This window comes from Anomaloglossus baeobatrachus, chromosome 12, assembly GCF_048569485.1.
Source record: "Anomaloglossus baeobatrachus isolate aAnoBae1 chromosome 12, aAnoBae1.hap1, whole genome shotgun sequence".
Taxonomy (NCBI): Eukaryota; Metazoa; Chordata; class Amphibia; order Anura; family Aromobatidae; genus Anomaloglossus; species Anomaloglossus baeobatrachus.
In genome coordinates, this window is record NC_134364.1 from 116,701,920 (window position 1) to 116,714,593 (window position 12,674).

General features: G+C 47.5%; 1 protein-coding gene across 3 annotated transcripts in view; it reads left to right on the forward strand.

Moving 5' to 3' along the window:
- Positions 1–1,376: 1,376 nt before the first annotated feature.
- BUB1B (BUB1 mitotic checkpoint serine/threonine kinase B) overlaps positions 1,377–12,674 on the forward strand; it is a 106,118-nt gene continuing 94,820 nt past the window's right edge. For 2 of the 3 annotated variants that reach the window (XM_075330872.1, XM_075330874.1), the window contains exons 1-5: positions 1,420–1,510; positions 2,209–2,360; positions 3,730–3,789; positions 4,166–4,310; positions 7,359–7,555. In XM_075330872.1, the coding sequence (XP_075186987.1) occupies positions 2,221–2,360; positions 3,730–3,789; positions 4,166–4,310; positions 7,359–7,555 (542 nt within the window). In that variant the 5' untranslated portion in view covers positions 1,420–1,510; positions 2,209–2,220. Of the gene's footprint in view, positions 1,511–2,208; positions 2,361–3,729; positions 3,790–4,165; positions 4,311–7,358; positions 7,556–12,674 lie in introns of all 3 variants that reach the window. The other variant, XM_075330873.1, reaches the window with a different exon arrangement.

Below are 12,674 nucleotides of genomic sequence, written 5' to 3' on the forward strand. Positions count from 1 at the left end.
TGTCACTAAAAAAAATATAAAAACAAACAAAAGCCAAAAACAAAAAAAAATAAAACAAATAAAAATAAAGAAAAATGTTTTTTTTAAAAAATCCATATGTGATAAGATAATCACAAGTTCAGATGCACTAAGTAAAAAATAAAAATAAATAAGAAAAAAATAATACAGAAAAAAAGATAAGAGAAAAAAAATGAAGATTTTTTTTAATCTATATGGGTTGAGACAATCACAGCTTCAAATCCACTGTGACTATAAAATAAAATAAAAAAAATCAATAAAAACAATTTTATATGTATGCGATGAGATGAGCACAGGTTCAAATCCACTGTCACTAAAAAAAAATAAATAAAAATTAAGAAAATAAGAAAAAATAATGAAATAAAAATAAAGTAAAAGATATATTTTTTAAAAAATTTTAAGTGATGAGATGATCACAGGTTCAAATTTACTGTAAAAAAAAATAAGAAAAAAAAACCAAAAATAAAGAAATTTGTTTTTGTTTATTTTTTAAAATCTACGGTATATGTAATAAGATGATGGCAAGTTCAAATCAACTGAGTAAAAAAAAAAATAAAGAAAAAAGAAAAGAAAATAAGAAAAAAAAGGAAAAAGTAATAAGAAAAAATGAAGATTTTTTTAAAATCTATGTGATGAGACAATCACAGGTTCACATCCACTGTGACTAAAAAAATAAAAATAAAAAATAAAATTTAAGAATTTTTTTTTATCTGTATGCGATGAGATGATCACAGGTTCACATCCAGTGACTAAAAAATAAAAAAAAAAATAAAAAAAGAAACTGTAAAAAGCATTCCCGACCTCAGAAGATGTGATACAAAACACAATTTATTTTTTTTACAAAATTATTGGGGCATTTATAATTATACATTATTTTTATGGGCTTTTGGTATCACAGAATATACGCCGTAAAAAACTACTTAAAAAAATGACTAAATTGCATTTTTTCAGCTATTTCGCCCTTGGTTCCTCCCCCCGTTTTTTTCTTCTTCAGTACAATGGTTTTTGTTCAAAACTAGAGCTTGAGGGGAAAAATGGAGGCCTCATCCTCTGCCTAGGTAGACAAATGAAAAAAAAAAAAGCGCAAATAAAATGTCTACAGAGGCTGGCTGTAGTACTACACGAATATGTCATAGCTGCAAGTTTTGGCTTAATCTACACTTCAATTTTGACATTAACTGCGGCGGGTGCGTTATCCTGCAAGAAAATGAAAAATTTCTAGTCAGACGACGACAAAGAAAAAGAAACTACAACTCCCAAGATGCTTTTCTACTTCCGGTAAGAGCACATGGTATGTTTTAGCGAATCGACACCCTTACCGAGTAGGCATGCGCGGCACGTGACGTATCTCCGAGCTCCGGACCAATCAGCGAGCGACCGCCCCAGTTTGAATGTAGTGTTAGCAGCGGAGGCTTCCCCAGTGCTGCGGAAATAACTGATCGGCGGTGAGTGGCGAAACCGGGACCGACAGGAAGTGCTGGAGTCTGTAGTGGTACGGTGGCTGTCCTGGATCAGCATGCAGTTAGTTGTGCTCTTAAAGGGGCTGGGTATATATATATATATATATATATATATATATACACATACACACACACACATACACATATATATACATACACTGTGTATATATACCTTTTATATATATATATATATATATATATATATATATATATATATATATATATAAAAGGTATATATACACAGTGTATGTATATATATGTGTATGTGTGTGTGTGTGTGTATATATATATATATATATATATATATATATATATATAAATGATACACACACATACACACACACACACACACACACATACACACACACACACACACACAGATACACACACACACACACACAGATACACACACACACACACACACACACACACACACACACACACAGATACACACACACACACACAGATACACACACACACACACACACACACACACACACACACACACACACACACTTAGTATGTATATGGGTATAATTGAGAGGTGACTGTAGTAACAAGCGACCTTTTCCTAAAGATGCTGTCAGAAATGCAGGGATAATTGAATTCAGAGCGTGTGGCTTGTTGCCTAGGTTACCGACCACCGCTGCAGTTTTGGAATAGTTGGTTATTTCCATAAAGGCGCATAGAGGGATCCCGACTTACTTCTTGCTGTGTGTGTTTTTTGCAGCCGCCTGTCAGGATGGCACAGGCTGGAGACCAGTGGGAGCTGAGTAAGGAGAATGTTCAACCCCTCCGCCAAGGGCGAGCGATGTCCACCCTGCAGGAAGTGCTCACCCAGCAGGAAAGCGCCAGTCACAATGGCGTCCAGCAAAAGAAGCAGTGAGTGGTTCAATCAAGGTGGCGTCCATGACTAAAATCGGGACGTGTGTATGTTTTCGGGTACTGAAGCTCGGCTCCTCCTAAAGTGAAGTGGAGCTGAGTTGCAGTACCTAAGAACGGCCGCTGCAGAGTGCATGGTTCTGTGGTTTACGGCTCACTGATGGCGGTGCCGTATATTGGACCGCCACTAGTCTCATACTAATCCTCCGCAACTTAGGCTGTGCGCACATCACCGGTATTTTGCTGCAATGCCGGATCCGTCAGAACTGCGGTACAGTGTAATACCGTGGAATCGCGGCAAGATAAGCTCAGATGCACCGCATGTGACCACATGTAACCTTATCTTGCCTCGATGCTGTTTAACTGTATTGAACTGTAGCGCATTTCTGATGGATCTGGCATTGCGTCAGAATACCGCTTATGTGAAGCCGGCCTAAGGCCTCGGTTCCACTTGCACACAGCTTGTGATGCAAGAGTATCGGGAGTGATATGCTAATAATCCTCTGCTCCGAGGGTTGTGCGACTGTGATCTGATCTTGCGATCGTATCACAGCTGCGGAGAAGTGGGAGGGAGCACTTTCTCCCCATCTCCCCCGCTGCCTGTCTCTGCGTACGTCACACTGTCGTCGGATGACATATGAGTGCAGTGCAATTTTACACATGCTCCCATAGACTTGTAAGGGGGTGCATGAGCCGAGACTCCATGCCAGACGCAGCGTGCTGCGATTCATTCCATATGCCACTATGGCATAAGAAATCAATCGCAGATGGATACTGCCCCATAGTTTTTCACTAGACTGAGAGCTGTCTGATGTTTTATCGGATTGCGCTCATCCGTGCAAAACGCAAGTGGAGCCAAGGCCTAAGTCTCATAATTTTTCCTTCTTTGTCTTTCTGGGGTCCAAATTGCAGCGCCATTATCGTGGGCGAATTGGCGCGCGTTTGCCGCAACAGAGTCACACAGCCTCAAACGCTTTTGCTTATATGTTTTCCAAGGGCTGACTTAGGGCTAAGGCACATCCATGTGGAGCGTCCGTGTGCTACCCAATTTTTTATTGGCATACAGACCCATAAAGTGTCATAGATCTGTAAAAAATCCCGCATCTTAGTGTGAGATCCCTGTGACTCACATCAGATTTTGAGGATAAGAATATCACATACTCAATGGGAATCCAATAAAAAAAATCAAAACAGCACACCGACACTGCACACATGTATGAATATAGCCTAGACGAAAGGCAGTATGATGTAACCCGAAAAGCAAATGAGGCTCCTGTACAAGCGCCTGGGACCGGGAGATTTCTATTTTGAGTTTCTGTAGCAAAAAGGGGATATATTTAATAATTATTTATTTTCTTTAATTCTTCAGGGCCTTTGAATTAGAACTTCGCTTCTACAATGGAGAGGATCCTCTGGATGTTTGGGACAGGTATGTCATCACTGCATGATGGACTGAAAGGGGTTGTTCTTCTAAAGACCAATCCATAGGAGAGGTGATAATGTAAGGAGGGAATCACAAAGCACCCCCAGATTTTCATTAAGACCACCCCATCAGAAGACCACCCCTTCATTCATCATTTGAACCACATTGAGTGTGGATGAGTGATTATTGGGCATGGGAGGTTATAGGTCAGTGCCCAAAACACTATTACACCATGTGCTTCCCTTCCAGGCCCCTACTGAAGCTTTTTATTTTTTTTATTTTTAGGGTCATGATGAAGTCCTTAATTGGTTTGGTAACAGTGATCAGCTCCAGAGTAACTTTTTCAATGTTCAAAATATCTCAAACTTTTCCTATGTTCCAGGTATATAAAATGGGCCGAACAAGCCTTTCCTCAGGGCGGTAAAGAGAGTAACCTGTGTCCGCTGCTGGAGAGGGCCGTGAAGATCTTCCACCAGGAGCAGAGATACTACGGGGACCTGCGCTACCTCAACATCTGCCTCAAGTTTGTACGTTCAGACAAATCATTCTTCCTTTTGTAAACCTTTATAGTTAGGGGTACTTTGCACATTTCGACATCGCTACTGCGATATCGTCGGGGTCAAATCGAAAGTGACGCACATCCGGCGCCGGTAACGACGTTGCAACGTGTAAAGCCTAGATGCGCCAATAAACAATCGCAAAAGCGTCGTAAATCGGTGATCTGTGTAGCGTCGGTCATTTTCATAATGTCGCACCAATAGGAGATACGATGTTGTTCCTCGTTCCTGCGGCAGCGCACATCGCTGTGTGTGAAGCCGCAGGAGCGAGGAACATCTCCTACCTGCCTCCACTGGCTATGCAGAAGGAAGAAGGTGGGCGGGATGTTTACGTCCTGCTCCTCTCCGACCCTCCGCTTCTATTGGCCACCTGTTGTGACACCACACGACCCGCCCCCTTAGGAAGGAGGCGGATCGCCGGCCAGAGCGACGTCGCAGGGCAGGTAAGTGTGTGTGAAGCTGGCCGTAGCGATAATGTTCGCTACGGCAGCTATCACAAGATATCGCATGTGCGAAGGGGGCGGGGACTATCGCGCTCGGCATCGCTAGCATCGGATAGCGATGTCGCAGCGTGCAAAGTACCCCTTACTCCATACTAACTAACTTGTGAACAGGAGATACTCGACAGCAGTAGGTAACCAATGTGTGGGCGTGCTTGCACCACTGCCTAGCTCATATTTTTCACCTATTCTCTGAATAACACTCCTGGACAACCCCTTTAATAGATATTGATTAGTAGGACCACATTAGTAATCTGTGGCCTCTGATTGGAGAACTGCCCCAAGTAACATCTCCTACCTGTCAGCTTCCGCGGTTCTTCATCTGATTAGCCGGCTTGCTGTGATGTTGCGTGTGTCACAACGCAACAGTGACATGAGAAGAGGAACCAGGGAGGCCATAAATTGTGAGGCGGATATCACTGACGTGGCTGTTGGTCCAGGTTCTACCCATTGAGTGCCACCAGCTCTAGTGCTGACAGGTGCAAGTCTATTATCAGGAGCCTGTCACCAGGTATTCTCACTATAAGAGAAGGCTTCACCGTTACAGCAGGCTAGCAACCAATCTCCAAAAAAATGCCTTTATAATCCCTTCATAGAGTGTGGTCCAGTCCTATTGGAGTTGCTGGTCTTGCTCGGCGCCGTCTTTCTTCCTTGCTTCATGTGCATGACCTATCATCCACACAGCGCCTCCAATCTTTCTCCTGCTCAGGCGTACTTCGCTCTGCTCTAGGCAAAGTACTGTAATGCGCATGCGCCGGGAGAGGACAAAAGAGTGGCGATGACCCAGAAGCGAAGCTGGTGCATGCGCATTACAATGCTATGCTGAGGGCAGAGCGCTGTAGGAGTGCTCTATGCAGGACATATCATCCACATGAAGCTAGCCAGGAAGATGGCCATTGCGGGAAGAGAAGAGGAAGACCAGTGACATACATCGGACCTGTCTGCCCTGTATGGAGGGGGTTAGAATAGGTATTTTGTGGGCTATCCAGAGAGGGTTGGGGCTTATATACAGGTTGTTAGATTGCTGTAAAAGGTGGTGGTCTTAGTTTATATTGGGAAAAACTGGGGACAGGTTCCCTTGAAGTATATGTGATTCTTGCATAATCATAAAATATTTATCACGTGTAAGTAGAGGAAGACGCCCAAAATCTGAGCGTTTTATAAGACTTTGTTTTGTAATTATAATTTCTTTGTCGCTCCATTGGGAGACCCAGACAATTGGGTGTATAGCTTCTGCCTCCGGAGGCCACACAAAGTATTACACTTTAAAAAGTGTAACCCCTCCCCTCTGCCTATACACCCTCCCGTGCATCACGGGCTCCTCAGTTTTATGCTTTGTGTTGAAGGAGGCACACATTCACTCAAGCTCCCATTGTAGTCAGCAGCAGCTGTTGATTGTATCGGATGGAAGAAAAGAGGGCCCTAACAGGGCCCCCGGCATGCTCCCTAAGGTGGTATCCCCTTTTCATCTCAATCAGGATATCTCCTTACCTTCCTTTTGCCCTCATCCAGTTCACCAATGTGAAAAGGATTTGCACTTGTTAGATCTCGTGAGAGCACTCCGGCTCTACATTTCTCGCACGGCGCCCCTGCGCCGTTCGGATGCGCTCTTTGTCCTTGTCGCTGGCCAGCGTAAGCGGTCGCAGGCTTCCAAGTCAACCTTGGCTCGGTGGATCAAGGAACCGATTCTTGAAGCCTACCGTTCTTCTGGGCTTCCGATTCCTTCAGGGCTGAAGGCCCATTCTACCAGAGCCGTAGGTGCATCCTGGGCATTGCGGCACCATGCTACGGCTCAGCAGGTGTGTCAGGCGGCTACCTGGTCTAGTCTGCACACTTTCACGAAACACTATCAGGTGCATACCTATGCTTCGGCAGATGCCAGCCTAGGTAGGCGAGTCCTTCAGGCGGCGGTCGCCCACCTGTAAGAGGGGGCCGTTTTTCGGCTCTTTTTATCGAGGTATTCTTTTACCCACCCAGGGACTGCTTTTGGACGTCCCAATTGTCTGGGTCTCCCAATGGAGCGACAAAGAAGGGAATTTTGTTTACTTACCGTAAATTCCTTTTCTTCTAGCTCCTATTGGGAGACCCAGCACCCGCCCCTGTGCCCTTCGGGCTGTTGTTTTTTTGTGTACACATGTTGTTCATGTTGAATTGTTCCTTTGGTTCATGGTTTTCAGTTCTCCGAACATCCTTCGGATTGAATTTACCTTAGACCAATTTATAAGTTTTCTCCTTCCTGCTTTTGCACCAAAACTGAGGAGCCCGTGATGCACGGGAGGGTGTATAGGCAGAGGGGAGGGGGTTACACTTTTTAAAGTGTAATACTTTGTGTGGCCTCCGGAGGCAGAAGCTATACACCCAATTGTCTGGGTCTCCCAATAGGAGCTAGAAGAAAAGGAATTTACGGTAAGTAAACAAAATTCCCTTCTTTTATGATGAGGAAATTAAAAAAAATCTGTGAGCGTACCTTTAATGTACGGTAATTATAAATGATCACCTCGTCCATTGTTTGTTGTAGGCGCTGTTCTGCACAGAGCCAGCAGACTTGTACAGCTATCTCCACAGCCAGGGGATTGGTATTCTACACGCTCAACTCTACGTCACGTGGGCAGAAGATTACGAAGCCAGGGGCAATTACAAGAAGGCAGACGCCATATTCCAGGAAGGCATCCAACGCAGAGCTGAGCCTCTAGACAAACTCGAAACGCATCACAAGTAAGACTTTTTTTTTTACCTATATTCACACACTGCAAATTTGTTTAAAGGGAACCTGTCTCCAGATTTGGGGCTATAAGCTGCGGCCACCACCACCGGGCTCTTATATACAGTATTCTAACATGCTGTATATAAGAGCCCAGGCCGCTGTGAAGAACGTAAAAATCATTTTATAATACTCATGTTATGTTTCTTCAGCGCTCTATTGGGAGACCCAGACGATTGGGGTATAGCTACTGCCCTCCGGAGGCCACACAAAGCACTACACTAAAAAGTGCAAGGCCCCTCCCCTTCTGGCTATACCCCCCCGTGGTATCACGGGTTCTCCAGTTTTCAAGCTTTGTGCGAAGGAGGTCAGACATCCACGCATAGCTCCACAGATTTTAGTCAGCAGTAGCTGCTGACTATTTCGGATGGAAGAAAAGAGGGCCCATATAGGGCCCCCAGCATGCTCCCTTCTCACCCGTGGATGGTGTTGTAAGGTTGAGGTACCTATTGCTGGTACAGGGGCTGGAGCCCCACATGCTGTTTTCCTTCCACATCCCCTTGTAGGGCTCTGTGGAAGTGGGATCCTGCCGGCCTCTAAGCTCTGACGCCGGGCTCCATCCACAGACCCATAGCACCTGATGGATATGGAGCAGGAGTACAATCAGGGACAAGGCCCTGCATCATACAGGTACTCTGTGTCCCCGGCAGGCACAGACACACTCCGGGCTGGCTGGGTGTTGTAGTGCGCCGGGGACCGTAACGATTGAGTTGGTGTTCCTACAGTTTACTGGGGGACTTTGTGTTGTGGGAACGCAGCGCCGACCCCCACTGGACCGGGCGGCGCTGCTGTGACTTGTGGTGCGCCGGGGACACGCCGACCGCGCTTTTACGGCGGCGGCGTTTATAAATCCAGTCCCCGGCTTTTGCGGCCTAGCTCCGCTTCGTTCCCGCCCCCACCCTGTCAATCAGGGTAGGGGAGAGACGCTGTTTCGCAGCAGCGACGAGGGCTGGAGCCTGATTTACATGCTCCAGCCCTCTCACTAGGCACAGAGGGAAGCAGGCTTCCCGCTCTTAGCCAGGAACGCCCAGGGCCCGCCCCCCCTCCTCTCCCAGGACGCCGGCAGCCATTACATGCAGTCTGGCTAGAGGAAGGACGCAAGGCTCTGGGAGACCTGGACTAGGGGGCTTTTGGAGACCACACACCCGCTCTTAAGCGGGCGGTAAGCGGCATTTCAGCTGGCCCCTCTAGTGCCTCAGTGTGTATTGGTGTACTGTGTCACCAGATATATATATTTATTTATTTCTTGCACTGTGAGGTCGCTTCCTGGCTGGATACCCCAGATCGCTCTGAGGAGGCAGCAACATGTCATCCACAAAACGCAAGGCTGCCAAGGCTAGGGCTGTGTACACTGCGTGTGCTGCATGTGGGGCTGCTCTACCAGCAGGTTCCAAAGACCCCCATTGTGTGCAATGCTCAGATCCGGTGCTGCTTCGCCAGCCGGAGTCAGGAGAGATAGTGACCCAGGCTGAGACGCCTGTAAGTCCTGCCCCGGTGTCAGGGACAGACTTTGCAGTTTTTGCTGATGGAATGTCTGTGACTATGGCAAAAATCCTTGAAACTTTGCAATCCATGACTGGGGCTCAGTCTATGGACACGGCGAGGTCTCTGTCCTCTAATCCCCCTCAGTTGGAATTAATCCAGACTACAAGGGGGTCCCCGGCTTCTCAGGCTGAGTATTATGACTCAGATGATAGCCCCAGCCACCCTAAGCGAGCTCGCTGGGAAAGACCCTCAACGTCACACACTGCTCAGGGTCTCAGCGCAATCAGTCGCCCTGTGATGAGACTGAAGAGAGTGATCAGGAGTCTTATCCTGGAACCCCTCTCAATCTGGATACCCCGGATGGGGACGCCATGGTAAACGATCTTATCTCAGCCATCAATAGACTGTTGGATATTTCTCCCCCAGCTCCTTCTGCAGAGGAGGCAGCTGCAGAGCAGGAGAAGTTTCGTTTCCTCTATCCCAAGCGTAAATTGAGTGCTTTCTTGGATCACTCTGACTTCAGAGAGTCAATCCAGAAACACGACGCTCATCCAGAAAGGCGTTTCTCTAAACGTTCTAAGGATACACGTTTTCCTTTCCCCCCTGATGTGGTCAAGCGCTGGACCCAGTGTCCAAAAGTAGACCCCCCGATTTCCAAACTTGCAGCTAGATCCATAGTTGCAGTGGAGGATGGCGCTTCACTTAAGGATGCCAATGACAGACAGATGGACCTTTGGTTAAAATCTGTCTATGAAGCTATCGGCGCGTCGTTTGCTCCAGCATTCGCAGCCGTATGGGCACTCCAAGCTATTTCAGCTGGTTTAGCAAAAGTGGATGCTATCATACATCCAGCGGCGCCGCAAGTGGCGTTCCTTACCTCGCAGATGTCTGCGTTTGCGTCTTACGCTATCAATGCGGTCCTAGAATCTACCAGCCGCACATCAATGGCGTCCGCCAATTCGGTAGTTTTGCGCAGAGCCTTGTGGTTAAAGGACTGGAAAGCAGATGCTGGTTCCAAAAAATGTTTAACCAGCTTGCCTTTATCTAGAGATAGACTGTTTGGCGAGCCATTGGCTGACATCATTAAACAGTCCAAGGGTAAAGACTCTTCCTTACCCCAGCCCAGATCAAGCAAACCTCAGCAGAAAAAATGGCAGCAGAGGTTTCAGTCCTTTCGAGGTTCGGGCAAGACACAATTCTTCTCGTCCAAAGGGACTCAGAGGACGCAAGGAGTCTCAGATTCCTGGCGGGCTCACGCACGCCCCAAGAAAGCAAATGGAGGACCGCTTCCAAAGCGGCTACCTCATGACTTCCAGCCCCCCCCCTCCGCATCTCCGGTTGGGGGCAGGCTCTCCCGCTTTTCCGACATTTGGATGTCACAGGTCAAAGACCGGTGGGTGACAAACATTTTGTCTCGCGGGTACAGAATCGAGTTCAGTTCTCGTCGTCCAGCTCGGTTCTTCAGAACCTCCCCACATCCAGACCGAGCAGATGCCCTGCTGCAGGCGGTGGACTCCCTAAGAGCGGAAGGAGTAGTGGTTCCTGTACCGCCTCAGGAACAAGGGCGAGGGTTTTACTCCAATCTCTTTGTGGTTCCAAAAAAGGACGGCTCGTTCCGTCCTGTTCTGGATCTAAAGCTGCTCAACAAACATGTGCACGCCAGACGGTTCCGGATGGAAACCCTCCGCTCTGTCGTTGCCTCAATGTCTCAAGGAGACTTCCTTGCCTCAATAGACATCAAAGATGCTTATCTCCACGTGCCAATTGCTACAGAACATCAACGTTTTCTACGTTTTGTGATAGGAAACGATCATCTTCAGTTCGTAGCTCTGCCATTCGGTCTGGCGACAGCCCCCCGGGTCTTCACCAAGGTCATGGCGGCGGTGGTAGCAGTCTTGCACTCTCAGGGACACTCGGTGATCCCTTACCTAGGCGATCTACTTGTCAAGGCACCCTCTCAAGAGGCATGCTGTCACAAACCACCGGGGGGGTCCCTCAAAAATCCCCCGCGCTGGCTACCAGTACGTCACAATCGGGGGGTAGCAAGGGGGCGTCCCCCTCCTTTATACCTCCCGACCGACAGACAGAGCACGTGACGCGCTCTCTAGCGCCCCTCTTATAGTCAGGCCAATTATGGAATTGCCCGACAATAAGCAAGGAGGCCGCTATACTACTTATGCCGATTATTGAAGGGTCCCCGGTGAGAGTAGGGTATATATTCCCCCAACCTCCGCGGGCGGAATATATAAAATCTCCCCGAATCTCACTGGCCTCCCCACAATAATCCTTGGCACAACTCGCTGCCACCAACCGCTTCACGGTAACTATTAGCCGAACACACAGACGTGGGATTCGAGATCGAGATAACAGAACAGCTCAAGATTAATTATATAATTTAATCAGCCTAAAGCCACACTAGAAACTACAATATATACAATAGGGAATCTACAGAATATACAGTTATGTCAGAGTACAGTTACAGATAAAGCATGGGTTACAAACAGGTATACAATTACATCAGTTACCTTGTGCGTCTGGCCACAGGGGGGCGCTGTAGACCAGGTTTCCAGGAACTCTCTCACAGGTCTGTCCCAACCAGGCCCCCGAGCAGAAGAACGCTGGAAAATGGCCGAAGTAGGGTTATCAACCTGGGCAGATCCAGGTCCCCTCCTACCTTAGTGACCTCACAGGGAAGCACTGCCACTCCCCCTGCATGGATCAGAATTATCCAGCAAAGGGGATTTTGGCTATAACTTTGCCTGGGAGCGTCGTAGGCAGACGCCAATGCTCTCATTGTGACAGTTATGAATTTAGCTACAGAACGAGGGGACTCATGACCTGTCTGCCAGTTCCCCATTGGCTGATATCACGCCTGGGGCATTTCCCAATGTCCTGTTCCCATAAAAAGGGGGTGCCGGCATCGTCCACATGCGGAGACACCATTTTTATGGTTGCCATATTTATCGGAAATATGGCTTGCGAGATATGAACCATTTTTTACTGGAGTCGTTCTGTCTGGCTATTTCCATAGCCTTGCTAACTAGCTAGCAGCCCCCACTACAGGGTGACGGCAGGGAGTCATCCTGTGTCCATTGTCCCTAAGCCACCTCATTTCCATATCACAGGACATGGCCATGGATTTGTTGCTAAACCAGTTGTGTGAAGGGAAGGGGGTAGTGACACCAGGAGAGGGCTTCCTGACATGACTTGAATGTCATGATTTATCGTCATATCTCCGGATTTACCTCACACATGCCAACTCAGTCTACATGCTACGCTGGAGACTCTACAGACGTTCGGATGGATCATCAACTTTCCAAAGTCGAATCTGTCACCGTCACAGTCGCTAACGTATCTTGGCATGGAGTTTCATACTCGAGCAGCGAGAGTGAAGCTTCCGCTGAACAAGCAGCGGTCCCTACAGACAGGGGTGCAATCCCTCCTTTAAGGCCAGTCGCACCCCTTACGGCGCCTCATGCACTTCCTCGGGAAGATGGTGGCAGCCATGGAAGCAGTTCCCTTTGCGCAGTTTCATCTGCGCCCACTTCAATGGGACATTCTCCGCCAATGGGACGGGAAGTCAACGTC